At 33.9% G+C, this 15,422-nt stretch overlaps 2 protein-coding genes across 2 annotated transcripts; one reads left to right on the top strand and one right to left on the bottom strand.

Annotated features, from left to right (window-relative positions):
• The first annotated feature begins 139 nt into the window (after positions 1 to 139).
• Positions 140 to 5,196, top strand: LOC136229260 (benzaldehyde dehydrogenase, mitochondrial-like). Its single transcript, XM_066017914.1, has 11 exons — positions 140 to 389; positions 983 to 1,135; positions 2,265 to 2,407; positions 2,495 to 2,648; positions 2,747 to 2,976; positions 3,332 to 3,421; positions 3,844 to 4,017; positions 4,103 to 4,240; positions 4,342 to 4,479; positions 4,570 to 4,631; positions 4,707 to 5,196. Exons 1-11 carry the CDS (start codon positions 320 to 322, stop codon positions 4,978 to 4,980), a joined length of 1,626 nt encoding a protein of 541 aa, XP_065873986.1. The 5' UTR covers positions 140 to 319; the 3' UTR covers positions 4,981 to 5,196.
• A 4,029-nt stretch (positions 5,197 to 9,225) lies between these two features.
• LOC136230349 (probable xyloglucan endotransglucosylase/hydrolase protein 33) lies at positions 9,226 to 11,864 on the bottom strand. Its single transcript, XM_066019402.1, has 4 exons — positions 11,626 to 11,864; positions 11,452 to 11,552; positions 11,158 to 11,366; positions 9,226 to 9,957 (listed from the first exon to the last, which is right to left on the bottom strand). Exons 1-4 carry the CDS (start codon positions 11,861 to 11,863, stop codon positions 9,588 to 9,590), a joined length of 918 nt encoding a protein of 305 aa, XP_065875474.1. The 5' UTR covers position 11,864; the 3' UTR covers positions 9,226 to 9,587.
• Between the last annotated feature and the right edge of the window lie 3,558 nt (positions 11,865 to 15,422).

The following is a 15,422-nucleotide window of genomic DNA, read 5'->3' as shown; positions in this document are numbered from 1 at the left end:
TGTAGGTGTCCTTTTTTTCTTTTTTCTGGTTTTGTACGTATCTTTCCATTCTTTGCATGACTTGGCTAGCTGGTGGGTGGTGTTAGTGGACTGGTGAGTTATCTCATGCTTTTCTTTCCCTCTTTTTTATTATTACATTATCTTTTGGGAGTTGTTGATAACTCTATTTAACCCTATTTATAGAAATCATTTTAGCTTTTACCATTTCTTCCATTTTATCGGATAACGATTATTTTCGATACCAATTATATATACACCATATCATAAAAGAGAGAGTTTGTCAGAATCAGTATCAGCGACAAACAGAATCTGAGTTTTAATGGCTGCTAGGAGGATCTCATCGTTGGTCTCTCGCTCCTTCACTTCTCCTTCTGCTCTATTTTCAGGAGGTATGCCTTTATTCCTTCCTTAGTTGATTGATTTGAATTGATTGTATTTTGTCGCAGAAATAGATTGCGATTTCAATCTCAACTACTTTTGGAGTTTCAGTTTGGTCTTATCAGGATATAGATAAATCTAATATGAATTGTTAATTCGTTGATACTCAAAAGATAGGTTATATTCTGATGCGTTTAGATTCAGAATTTCCTCTTCTTGTTGTTGTTGTTGTTGGTGGTGGTGGTACAGGTACCGTTTTCCAGATCTCGTTCTTTCTTTCTTGCTGTGAATTTGATTATTTTGTCAATTATTTCATTTCTCATTATCATTTTAGACGTAGGGTTAACTATTTTCTACTGTGGGAACCACCATTCTGATTTGTGTGGTCCTTGCTTGCTTGCTTTTGTAAATATACCTCCAATTTCAACTACTCATGCCATTTTTGGTTAATATATGACCCTACACTGCAATTGGATGAACTTGTTTGATAGCTCTCTCAAAGTCATAATTGGGTTCTATTTTTCTACATTTTGACAAGGGAATTTTTTTGATTTCTTCTGGTGTCACATTCACACCATATTAAATGAGAGTGTACCTTTTTTAGGGAGGAATTCTGGGCTTGGGCTTGGCAGAGGAATTAGTAGATTCAGTACTACTGCAACAGCTGCTGCAGCTATTGAAGATCCTATCACTCCATCTGTCTCTATCGATTACAATAAACTTTTAATTAATGGACAGTTCGTTGATGCAGCTTCAGGTGAAAGCTTATTCCCTATGGATTTATGAAAAAAATATAGTTATAGTTTATCTATGCCAATTAAATATAGTTATAGTTTATCTATGCCAATTATCTTAATTAATGTTGGGCAACATAAATGCACTGTTGTCCAAGTCTGCCAACACATTATTATATTTATTAGCATTAATTTCTTATAAGTTTAATTGGACTCTAGGACTTGTAGTCAACCCAAAGGCACAACTTAACCTAGAATGACATTCTGGCCAGATTTCGTGTAGTGATTTATTTAAGTCAACCCAAAGGCACAACTTCACCTAGAATGACATTCTGGCCAGATTCCTTGTAATGATTTATTTAATTCTAATATAGCCGGTGCTCCAATGCCTATGGATGCTTAATTGAATTTTTTTGGATGCTTTTACTCTAAAAAAATAAAGTTCTATGCACATGCCTAATGGAGTTTTCCGACGACTAGTGGGTGTTCAAGCCCTCTAGATCCCATAGTTGTTAAAGGTGCTAGGGGTCCTGGAGCTTAGGTGCAAGGCTCAGGCGCACCCTTGATGAACAAAGGTGCAGAAAATGAAAAAATATATAGATACAAAATCTAATTATCAATGTTTGATATTAATGTCACTAATACTCTATCAGTAGTTAAGGCACAAGTTATGATGAACTGAAAAAGGAGCTCCCCTCCTTTACGTCTCTTACTCTTCTTCCCTCCCTCTATTTTTACTTCTCTTCTTATTCTTTTTTACTTGGCTGTTTTAGATTTAAGTTTACTGAATACGATAAGTGATTGAGATTAATCAACCTTTTAGTTTAATAAGAGAATTAAAAAAAATTAAAAACCTACTTATTAATAAGACGCAGAAGAGGCGTGCCACGGTAAAGCCTACGAAGCCCAGGCGAGGCGTACAAGGCGAGAGCCTTTTAAACAGTGCCTCACCTAGGACTTATTAGGCGCGGGACCTCGAGCCTCGCCTCATTTAACAACTATGCTAGATCCATCCTTGAATATAGCCTAGCTCAAAAGTTCATTTTTAGCTGATTACAAATTGAAAAGAAATTGCACTTATGGTATCTTTATGTTGTTATTTCGATATGGTTTCATAGAGCATTGATTTATTGAATCTTGTTTTGCATATAGGGAGAACCTTTCCAACATTAGACCCCAGGACAGGGGAAGTGATTGCTCATGTTGCTGAAGGTGATTCTGAAGATATTGATCGAGCAGTTTCTGCTGCTCGCAAAGCATTTGATGAAGGACCATGGCCTAAGATGACTGCTTATGTAGCTCAATTCCTCTGAACTTATTTACATTTTACGTCTGTGTTGAAAAGATTTGTGTTTTGAAAAGTTTTTCCTTTTGCACTCCAGGAAAGGTCAAGGATTATGTTGCGGTTTGCTGATTTGGTTGAAAAGCATAATGATGACATTGCAGCACTTGAGACTTGGGATAATGGGAAACCGTATGAGCAAGCTGCGAAAGCCGAAGTACCAATGTTTGTACGTCTAATGCGATACTATGCTGGTAAGCAAAATGAATGAAGAACACAGTAACAATTCTCTTGTTTAGTGTGCTATTTTCTGGAATATGCTTAACATTGTGTTTCTTCCTACAAATTTCAGGTTGGGCTGATAAGATTCATGGTCTCACTGTCCCAGCTGATGGCCAGTATCATGTTCAAACCTTGCATGAACCCATCGGTGTTGCTGGTCAGATCATTCCATGGAATTTTCCTCTGCTCATGTACGCGTGGAAGGTTGGCCCAGCATTAGCATGTGGCAACACTATTGTTCTCAAGACAGCAGAGCAGACGCCATTGTCTGCTCTCTATGTGTCTAAGCTGTTTCATGAGGTAGCTTTTAATGATTCTACTACTGTCACTCAAACTGAAACATTTAGCTAGCTTCTTGTGTCCACTTTGTCACCAAAAAACTTTTGTTTCGCCAATCATTTTGATTCAGTTATAAAATTACATCAAAGGAAAACGAGTACAACTTTTGGCATATTCTTGCAGATCACAATGCTTTTGATGTAGTCAAATTGTTGTCACTATTCATTCAAGTTATCAAATTATTCTCATGGCTCGGGATGATGTTCTGTACCATAAAGATACAAACTTTTTATTCTTCATTTATGACCAAAGTTTAACAACCGAATTCTTTAGTAACTGACAATTTATATTTTGTGGTCCTGGTTGATCGTCACAGGCTGGGCTTCCAGACGGTGTTCTCAATGTGGTTTCTGGGTTTGGTCCAACTGCTGGTGCAGCTCTTGCCAGCCATATGGAGGTGGATAAGGTACTTGTTTCTCCTACATTGCCCACGAATATATCCAATCTCATTCCACTTGGTTTGACAGCTAAAAATTAGATCTATTTTGTTTTCAGGGTCTTAAAACATAACAACTGAGAGTTCTAATAAGAAAACAGTTTTAAATATTTGTTGTGGATAAGTTTAACCTTAAGGCTGCAGAGGCAGATTATGCAGATATTCACATAAAGCTTGGAACTTTTCTGCTAATTATCTATTGCTTTTGAGGAAAAAAAAAAAAAAATTTGATAATTAATGTGTAAATAGTTTAGCAAAAGAAATATTAAAGTGTTATGCTGAACAATCATATAATTTGAAATAAGAAAGGATTTAGTGCTAAGTTAAGAACATTGTAATCGTTGCCTGATTATGGTTCCAATATAATAACTTCTCTGTCTATCTCTATGCAGCTTGCTTTCACTGGATCAACTGAAACAGGAAAAGTTGTTCTTCAGTTGGCTGCAAAAAGTAACCTTAAGCCAGTAACCTTGGAGCTTGGAGGAAAATCCCCTTTTATCGTCTGTGAGGATGCTGATGTCGATCAGGCTGTTGAACAGGCCCATTTCGCATTATTCTTTAATCAGGTATGTTCAAGCATATACACATGCCAGCTTTTCTGGAAGTTAAGCTGCATTGGTTCTACTGATTACGGTTATGTTAAATCTACAGGGCCAATGCTGCTGTGCTGGATCTCGCACATATGTCCATGAAAAAATATATGATGAGTTCACGGAGAAAGCAAAGGCACGTGCTATAAAACGAACCGTTGGTGATCCGTTCAAGGGGGGTATTGAACAAGGTCCTCAGGTAAATCAACAAGATACTGTCTTTTACAGATACTACTGCACGGTGATTCAACTTAGCTACCGATAAATTAAGATTGAATGTTCTCCGCTTGAATGAAACAGATCGATCAAGGACAATTTAAGAAGATATTAAAGTACATAAAGTCTGGTGTGGAAAGTGGAGCTACGCTTGAAACTGGAGGAGAAAGATTTGGTGCCAAGGGCTATTATATTCAGCCCACAGTTTTCTCGAATGTAAATGTATGTTCTTCACTTACCTACCTACCGTTTCCGACTGATGTTTCGTAATATGACTAGAAAGCTTACTCACAATGTCACCAATTATACTAGGAGGATATGCTGATAGCAAAAGACGAGATATTCGGTCCAGTACAGTCAATTTTGAAATTCAAGTAAGAAATGGTCCCTTATCCTGCATCTTCTCAATCATAGAAAAATGCTCAATGTCTACTTACCAATAACTGCAGGGACCTTGATGAAGTTATACGGCGGGCGAATAGCAGTCGTTATGGTTTGGCTGCTGGGGTGTTTACAAAGAACATAGATACAGCTAACATCCTGACTCGAGCGTTAAAAGCCGGAACAATATGGGTCAATTGTTTTGATATATTTGATGCTGCAATTCCTTTTGGTGGATACAAGATGAGTGGACATGGAAGAGAAAAGGGAATATACGGTCTTAGCAATTACTTGCAAGTGAAAGCTGTGGTTACTCCATTGAAGAATCCAGCATGGCTATAAATTGAATAAACTTGCACTGTTTTTTATAATTTTTCTACCTGCTACGTAGATGAAAAATAAAAGGGTAGAGTGCATAGTGGGAAATATGAGATTGCAGTAAAGAAGGTGATGATGATGACGACGAAAATGTTTGTGAGAAAGTTGAACTGCTGGTTGGATCTTTCCTTTTTTGGGCATGTAATGGTTTAATTTATATAGTTTGATCATTGATGCTTCTGTCTCTGTTTTTTCTCTCTCTTGATGTCACCTCAGATTCCTCTTTTACAGAAATTATTCATCAATTATTCGAACATGAGAATTGGATGTGGAAATTCTTTTACTTACCACTAAAACCATCTATGCAAATTTAATTTTATGTCATATTATCACGTCCTATATTATAACTACTAATTTTAATTATTTTGGGGACTGTTCGGGCTGAACTACTATTCCTCAAGGGTGTTCCGGAGGGTTGGCCGACTCTCCCCGCCCCTGCTTCGAAATCATCCAGGGTTTTAAATGAACAACTCGTAAGCCCGGATTTCTATATCTAGTCCAAAACAAAAATCCTACTTAAGTACAAATATTGTAGGAAATGAAAACCGAATCGTAACATATAAAAAAGAAATATATACAAGCGTTATCATGTGTGTTTAGGTTTGGATCAAACAACTTTAGAGTCTGATAGCGAACTTGGCAAACTTTAAGGCCTTATGAGTTCAGACCAAAAGAGCAGTTTTCAAAGAGGATGCAACGAAAGTTTAGACCAAACATGATTAAAACAACATTTCAAAGAAGATAGGAGGAAAATGTTAAGGCCCCGTTTGGTACGTGGTAATGCACGTCGTAATGGAATCCCATTACGATGGAGGCTCATTACTATGTTTGGATATGTCATATTGTTTCTATCGTAATGGAATCACAAATACATCACTCAAATTTTCTTTACAAATTTATGTAATGAGTATTACATAAATAATAGACATGAATCCTCATTACGACTAACTCTTGCATTTTATTATTAATACTTATTATGCACAATTCTTATTAAATGATAAAACAAAAACTAGAAAAACATAAAAAAAATGAAAAATAAAAAAAAACGCGAAAACTCGAAAATACGAAAAATGAAAAACTCAAAAAACGTGATGAAGTATTGCCCGTCACGATTTTTTTTTTGTTTTTCGTCTTTTTTATTGGATTTTTTTCATGTTTTTCGTGTTTTCTGTTTTTCACGTTTTTCTCATTTTTCACATTTTCCTATTTTTCGATGATTTTAATTATATAAATAAAATTTTATGATTACATTTTAACTAAGCAAATATAAGTAGTGTAACGGTAATTAAGTTTCATCATTTTTTTTAGTTTGTCAACCAAACATGGTAATGGAATCACTATTCCATTCCATTACATTACAAGGTTGATTACATTACAAATTTGATTACATTACATTGCATTACGTCATACCAAACGGACCCTAAGAGTTTAGTACATGTCAAAAAAAGCAGTAAAAAAAAGTAGTGCCAAGAAATACTCTTAAATATTAGCAAGTATTTTTTTTTTTTTTTGTATTTCCAATATTTACATTAAACTTTTATTAATGTAAATATTAGAAATACACAATAATAAATATTTAATTTATTCAAAAGTTGAATGCATATAATAAATGTGATTATTAAAACCGTTAATTTTATTTCAAACTTCTATTTAAGAAAGGGGTGATTATTTATGGAATAAGGAAGTGGAAATGTGATTGTAATTATTATGTGATTATTGATTCATTAATGTCCATTTGTTCTTACTTACTTTGTAGTATTGATGTCCATACTACTCTATCTTGTGCATGTTTCAGCCACAGCTGTATTCCACAACGGCTATATTTCACAAATTACTACGATCTAACTTTTCCACTTTTTATAAAGTAAATTTAACAAAATTCTAGTTTAAAATTGATCTACTCTTTTCACATGTCAAAGGATAACTTTTTACGTTCAAAAATTCACGATTCCAATGCATATTTAGTCCGGTCCGAACCCACAAAAATCCGAATTTAAAATGGATTGGATTTGAGATTTATCTTAAAACCCAAGTCTTGCTTGGTGCGGCTCGAACTATAAAATAATTCATCGTTAGATATAGGCTTATTAAATCTAAGCCTCAGGATGCTTTGAATCTCCACCTTAGGATTCTAATAAGCCTAGATCTAATGGTGAATGAGCAAATTCTACATGCTCATTAAGGTACATGTGACCAAGACTAATAATTTAATTATATTTAGTATTTTACTTGTTCATTTAGATTTAATTATTCCATTATTTTCTACCAAAAAAAAAAAAATTATTCCATTATTATTTTCACGTCCCTCACTCTATGAAATTTAAACATTTTTATTAACTAGTTTAAATCACTGTAGATTGATTGATTTCTTTTTATGGTCATGGTCAGTGGATTGATTTTCATAGTTTGATTCTTACAAACTCTTATTTATAATATATGTTTGTTACCCTTTTTCTTGTTTATAATAATATTTTAGTGTGCTAATTTTTATTATTTATGATCACAATTTAATTTTAAGTTATATTAAAAAAAACTTTTAATATAAATATATTAGGTGGATGGGCCGGGTTGGGGTGAGCTTGAGAACTAGTTTTTTAGTCTGGCCCGATGTAAATATAGTGCGGACTGAGCTGGATTTGGACACAGTAATTAGATGCAAACCCCAGTTAGGCTCGGTCTAGCCCATAAACATGCATAATAGCGGGTAATAAACATATTATCAGAGGTTTTTAAAGCCTGTTTGTTTCAGCTGTTCGTGGTTACTGTTAGCTGTGTGTTGTTTACTGTTGCTGATCGGTAATAGATATTAATTGTTTTTTCTACTAAAAGCAGTCGTTTTGGAGTTTTACCAAACACTTTTTTTATCTGCTGTTTAAAATTAAAAGGTAAAAAACAGGTCCGACAAATAGAAACAAACAGACACTTAATATTTTAGAACCCAACTCTTTTATTCTATTTTTTTTACAAATTTATATTTAATTAATATAAAATTTAATTCATTTTTACTAGATCGATAAGAATTAAATAAAGATTAGTTTTTTTTAATGCAATTTGTATAGAGAACAATTTAGTAGCTATATTATATTATTCTGGAATAATATACAAATTTAGTCCTAAAAATAGATTTAGTTTCCACCTTTAAAGCAATACAATCTTAAATTTAATGTTTATTAGATGGTACAATTTTAGCAGTTGTTAATAAAAGATAAGTTTTGTATAATTTCCTACTTAGTCCTTATTATACAATTCCAATATAACTTTGTGCCAAAATATATAATTTCTCCTTCAATTCTTATTTCACAATTCTGATATTATTTGTGCCAAAATATATAATTTTCTTTTCGTTGCTTATTTCACAATTCGGATATAACTTGTGCTAAAATATTATAATTTCTCCTTTAGTTTTTTTTTTTAGAAAAATTAATGGCATTTTTGCATTTTTTTTGTATTTTTGTTAGAGATAAAGATAGAATTGTCAGTGCATCCTATTAATTTTGTTTCAAAACTTATTACAATATTTAAAACATTTGTTAAGTTAGGCATGTATATATTAAATATTATTATAGTATTAACGTGAAATGATATTAATTAAGTTTAAATTATTTAAATTTTAATAAAATAATATAATAAAATGTATATCTCTATTCATATCTTACCTACCAAATACGAAATAATAAGTCTTTATTATTTTATTTTTATCCATATCCCAATTTTTATTTCAATCTCTATCCGATCCAAATACCATGCCCCCCTAAACCTTCAAGTTATTGTGTAATGATCCATTTTTTTTGTAGGAAAAAAGTTTAGATAATGATAGGTCTACCCACTCTCAAGGTCAGGGCAAACCACAAACCTCGATAAGGGTTTACAGTGGAATTTACAGATCATCTATTAATGAAGGCTAAATTTTGATGGAGTGGGAAATCGAACCTCAAACCTGTCAAGCAGAGGTTTACAGTGTAATGATCCATTTTGATACCCACTTAAAGTTTCACCGAGGAATACACAAAATAAAATTAAACTATTTAAAGAAAATAAAATATACACACGTACTTACTTTAATAAAATAAAATATATACACGTACTTCAATAAATAATAAATAAGGATCTCCCCAATCTTAAGAATACCAACTCCAACCCAACCATTTAAATATATATATATATATATATATATATATATATATATATAATTAATTAATTAATGTCTGTTACTGTAATCTTGAAATGAACACACTATGTTATTTTAATTCTTCTAATTAGAGTAAATAAAAATTAATAAATTAGAAGGGTTAATTAAAGTAGTTACCCTGATTTTGCAGATAAATGATTATAGGTTTTTATTGTCAAAACGAAAACTGTGCTAGTCGATATTTGCAAATCAATGACTTTTGAGTTAACAGTCAAATTTGATGAAATTTTTTAAAAATTAAAGTTGCTCAGAACCCACATTTTCAAAATCATCATTCTTGGAGTTGTCAACAGATATAGTCCTCGTTTTGACCCAAAAAAAAACGACAGTCATTATCTGCAAATTAGTGTAACCGTAATTTTATTTGGAATTAACCCTATATTTATTTGCATTCAGGTGGCATGACTTTGAACCTGGGTTTGTCATTACAATAAGAGTAGAACATGAGCTTTCTTCTAGCCCAATCCATGGCCATAATTTGATCTTTTGATAGACTCACAAATTGTTGACCTTCAATGGTTGAAGAAACAGCCTTTGTACATGATGTTGAATTAGGTAAAGTGCAGCCATTTATTGACATTTCTGCAAATGAAACCACAAATGGAGCATACTTGTAATTAACTGCATACTTTCCACCATGTGTTGCCCATTCTGACCCATCCCATATTGTTGCATATACTGACATTGCTTTTGATGGATAAATAGTCGGGTTTAGCTTAAATTCTCTTACCGGTATGTTGTCCACTAGAAATCTGAAAATTTCATTTTACACGAATGGTTAACGAGACAGTTAGCTATACGAATGTAAAAAAAAAAAATACACGATTCATTTTATTCACATTTGATATTGCGCTTTTTACTGTTCGAAAAGGAAACGGTAAAAACCATTTTTAACCGTACGAATTGCAATGACTATTAGTTGAGTTTGATCTCGTTAATCAGTAATTGAATGTGTTAAATTGAAAGATTAAAGGTGCAATATGTACAAACTAGAAAAATTAGGAATCTAGAATAATTTTATTTTAAAGAAATATTAATAAAAAAAAAGGGCGGCCCGGTCGCATTACGCGTCCTCGCTGAGCGAGGGTCCGGAGAGGGGTCCCACCACAAGGGTGTATTGGAGGCAAGCCTTCCCTTGTCAATTTAATTGGCAAGAGGCCGCTCCTAAGACTCGAAACCGTGACCTCTGGTCACACGACAACAACGTTTTACCGTTGCGCCAAGGCTCGCCCTCTTTAAAGAAATATTAATAAATAGGAAAAATCATCCCGAGGATCCTACATTATGATTTTGGTGAATTTGAGGATCTGATTTTTTATTTCAATAAATCCGATCTTTGATTTAGTTAGTTCTGAACATTTAGGTTCTGTTTGGAAAATAGCGATTAGCTGATTACTTTTTTAGTTAGGTGATTTGATTAGCGGATTTGAATAGCTGATTGTGTAAACTTGTTTGGTAAAACTTAACCTATTGCTAATAGCTATTTGTGTAAAATGACAAATAAAGACATGGTAAAGCCTTTGTTTCGGTTAAAGAGTAGTAAGTAGGGGTAAAAGTGTTCTTCAAAAGAGACGGAACAATAACTTAATTGAAAAAGCTCATAAAACCGGTTTTTTCAAAATTAGCTTTTGGACTCAATAAGTTATTTCAAATCTCTTTTCACCAAACACCACTATTAGAGGGTTTGACTAGTTAAAACCTCGAAAGTGGCTCAAACCTCTAATTTTACCTCAAAAAAGAGTGTTACTTATTTTGAGTGCGTCTGAAATTAGGAAAATTTTAGGGTACTTCTGAAGTAATATTCCTGACCAATGAATTTACAACACATGTATATATAAATTGAATAACGCTCTATTAACCGAATTTTAGGTCAAAATGATTTTTCTGGTCACCAAGGAACAAGAAATCTTAATAAATATTGTAGTTGCAAAGCAATATGAGTGTAAACTTACACAATGTGATGACTGTTGAATAAAATGCTGTAATAATGGTGGTCCTGTGTTGGATCAAACCATAGATAGAACTTCTCTTCTCTTCCTGTGCTTACACTTCCATTTGCATACACATTTGTTTGAATCACCCAATCATTTCTCTTGTCATGACCAAGTAGTTCTATATCTATCTCATCATGATTGTGTGGATTTGTTTCTGCATTCGACATCTAAAAAACACCGAAAACACTCTCATCGATAACTCAACACATCAAATTAAAATAACACGTCAAAACGAGTCCAAAAAAAACTTACATAGAACGCAACAACAACCCCAGAGGATAAACCAGCAGGCAACTTGATGGCAGCACTAAAAAATCCATTGTAGTATTTGCTCTTTGATGCCAATCCAGAACCTACCAAAAATGAAATCAACTTAATTAAAATGGATCTGGAGAGCACCCGTGTCAGTGAATCATGGATCCGTACCTGAATATTTGTTAAGGGTAAGAAAGGAAGAAGAGCCATTATTGAGAAACTTAACATTAGAGGCACCAAAGGAAGTGGAGAATTGTTGAGAGATGGAGACATTGGAAAAGAGGTGAGTTAAAGGAGTAACATTGGGAGGAGAATAGTGCATATGTCTAGTACTATGTGAAGAAATTTCTAGTGCTAAGAAGGTTAAAACCCCCAAAATTGAGAGGAAATTTTGTTGGAAAAGTGACATTTTTGTAGTTAGATATTGAAATGGGGTCAAGATGGGATTATATATATATATATATAATGGTCAAAAAGAAGGTTGATTATGGTGAGTAAAAGAGTTGGCAAATGTTTGCTTAGTTGTGAAGTAGCTGGCTGGTTGTCTATTCATAGTATCTTTGTGTTTTGGATTTTAAGGACAGTGATGTAGATTTCATATGGGGTGCCTTATTTGCCTTTAGTATACTATCAATGCACTTTTCTCACATTACAAGTTTTACATTCTTCCCATGTATTGGGGAAATTTCTATAATGGTTTTGGATCACAACGGGTTAATTGTTTACGGGAAATTTTAAATCAATATCTCACGTCCCTAACGTAAAAAAATGCTAACTTGAAAGAATTTTAGGCCCATATAGTGATATATAGAGCAATTTTGGGCTCAAATTATAGGTAAGAGGAGAATAGAGAACTAATAATTCGAAACTCTTACTTTACTTCCTAAAGGGAGAGGTAAGAGTTCATAATTTACATTGTTATCCGATTTTTTATAGATATCCGAGTTCAAGACTCGTTAGAATTTTTTTTAGGGAATTCCCTTCTAATTAAATTTTGTTGTATTCATTAAAATTCCAATATAAAATTTAACTTAATCTCCTTCAAATTTTTAACACTCAAATTAACCTTAATTCATATCTAAATTATATTCACTTAAATATTTCTCTAGAAACATAATTAAATTAATCACTTCAACATATTATATTATGATTGTATCATAATTAAATTAAGTCAGATGTCAGTTTTTTTTAGTTTCAAGAAAACAAAAATTGATTTTATGTTGTAAATTAGCCGACAGTAATTATATAAATCATCAATATGAAATGATTTATTTATTAAAAAAAAAAAACTAGGACATATTTGTTAGGTGTGGAATGGTCAAAATTGGAAGTCTCAATTCTGAGAAGTAGTTGATACTTAAGTTATATGGTATGGTACTACGAGATACTGACATTTTCCTTCCCTTCCCTTATCTTTTTTTTTTTTTTTTTTCTTATCATTTAATGTCATTTTCTTCCCCTTTATTTCTTTCATGTCATACATAATTGTTTGTATTTGGCATTTTACTATATTAATTGTTGGAAATTATTTATTTTCAATTAAATTAAAATAAGAGTAAATATTATATTCAATCAAGTAATAATAATAATAATTAACACATCAAAATAATTAAATATATTATTAAAAATATGTTCAAAATATTATATCAACTATCATATATGCTCTAATATATGAACTATCATATACTAAAAATTTGAGCATATAGAGAGACTTGATAGAATAGTGAAGCACTAAAAACCAACTTTGAATCCAATGTTCATGTCATTCTCAATATCTGTGTAATCGAAGATATTATATATAAATCAAGAATAGTAGTTGTACTTTCATGTCATGTTCTGCTATAAAATAAAACACAACAAAGCTACAAATTTATGAAAATTTAATCAAGCATAACTAAGTCAATGCACATCAAAGAAATAAAAATATGCAAGATTCTAATCTGAACTTTTTATAACATATTAGTAGTGCATCATCAGTGGCGAAGCTAGGAGATAAAGGTCGGGGGGGCTAGACCGTGGACAAAAATAATAATTTAAATGCTACTGCAACATATTTATAAAAATAAAATAAACAATATAAAAGACAAATTATATCATAAAATGAGAGTAAAAAGTATTTGTGTACATATAGTAAGAAAATTAATGCCTAACAGATGGCAATTTACCCCTACGAGATATCATGTTCTGAAAATTTTGCACAATTGCTTTATTTTGGATATCGATAAAAATTCTTTTCTCAACATAACACACCAGACAATCTGTGAGAAAGTCATCACACATCTTGTTGCGTAAATTAGAAATCTCTAACATAGTAAATAAATTATAATTTAAATTAAAGTAAACCAAAAATACTCAAATTATACCCTAAATTAGAAATCTTAAATTAAAATTCCTAAATTAATTAGAATTAATAAAGAATCTCTAAACAAAAAAAAATATGTATTAATAATCACGAAATAATAATAATAATTCTTTTCTCTCTCTCGTGCGGTGATTCTTTCTTCTCTCTCTCGTGCGGTGTTTGCGGGATCTTATCGTTGGTTGGATGAGGAGCAGGGACCGGTCTCGGTCCGGTGGGGGGCTAGCGCAAGCGGCGTCGGGGAGGGCGGGTTTAGGGTTTGGCGGGGAGCGCGGGGATTGGGAGGAGTGTGACGGATCTGGGGTTCAGGGGAATAGGAGATCCGTGTCTCCTCGGTCTTATGTTGGCCCGAGCCTGGCGGCGGCGACGCCATCTGAGTCGGAGGGAAGGGAGGGAGTGAAGAACGAGAGGCCAGGGGGGGTCGGGATGGCGATGGCAGTGGTTGGGGAAGGGAAGGGCTGGGCGTCGGTACTGGTTTGGGCGGATTTATGGAAGAAGGTGTGATTGGCCAGCGTTTGGCTAGGCAGGAAGGTGAGAAGCAAGGGTTAGGAGTTAGCGGAGGTAGGGTGGCTAGCGGTAGGGAGGCTGCACCTGCAGATCTGCTGGGCGCGGCTTCCGTCTCTACGTGCGCTGTCCAGGCGGGGGGAGGGGCTTCTGTGAGCACTGGCCTGGTCCAGGCGGGCGGAGGCTAGAATCTAGGGGGAGCGGCTGCCTCCGTGAACCCGGCCGGTGGATTTGTATCTCCTAGATCTTTAGGAGATTTGGCGAATAAAAATAAGATGGACCTTGGTATTGGGAGAAATTCATGGAAGGATACGATCATGGGAGTGGTCGAGGAGGAGCCTTGTGTAAATGAAGTAATTATGGAAGGAGATTCGGAAGAAGTTTTTTCTGATTCTGACGAAGAGGATGGGGTTCAAGATGACCCTTTGTGTCCTGTGATCCGGCTTTCCTCAACTGACAAGCGTGCTCTTAGGGATAAGTGGAGGATCTCTTTAATTGTAACGGTTCTCGGAAAAAGAATTAGTTTTAACTATTTCGCTCAGAGGATCCAGGCTTAGTGGGCGAAAAAGGGAAAAGTTAGTATTACTGACTTAAAAAATGACTATTATATTATTAAATTTACTCGGGTGGAGGATTATAATGTCGTGATTAATGGGGGGCCGTACATTATTTCTAATCATGTTCTGGCATTAAGGCCATGGGTTCCCAATTTTAATCCACATGATTGCTCGGTTAACAGAATTTTAACGTGGGTTAAGTTCCTGGGCCTACCAATCGAATATTATAATGAAGTTTTTCTTAATAAGATAGGGGGTTTTGTTGGGAAGGTCCACCATATGGACAGAACTACTGATGGGGCTATTAGAGGTAAGTTTGCAAGAGTATGTATTGATATTGACCTTGCTAAACCCCTATTGTCAAAATTGTGTGTTCATAATAAGGTTTACTTTATTGAGTATGAAGGTTTACATAATATTTGTTTTGAATGTGGTATGTATGGTCATACTTATGAGGGATGCCCTAAGAGGGAGAATGTGGTAGAAGAGGTAATGGAGGGTGTTAATGGGAGAGCTGAAGGGATCCAAGGTGATGGGGGGAATTTTGG

This window comes from Euphorbia lathyris, chromosome 5 (genome assembly GCF_963576675.1).
Source record: "Euphorbia lathyris chromosome 5, ddEupLath1.1, whole genome shotgun sequence".
In the NCBI taxonomy this organism is placed as follows: domain Eukaryota; kingdom Viridiplantae; phylum Streptophyta; class Magnoliopsida; order Malpighiales; family Euphorbiaceae; genus Euphorbia; species Euphorbia lathyris.
The sequence above is the reverse complement of the archived record's forward strand: the minus strand, read 5'-3'. Positions and strand labels throughout refer to the sequence as shown.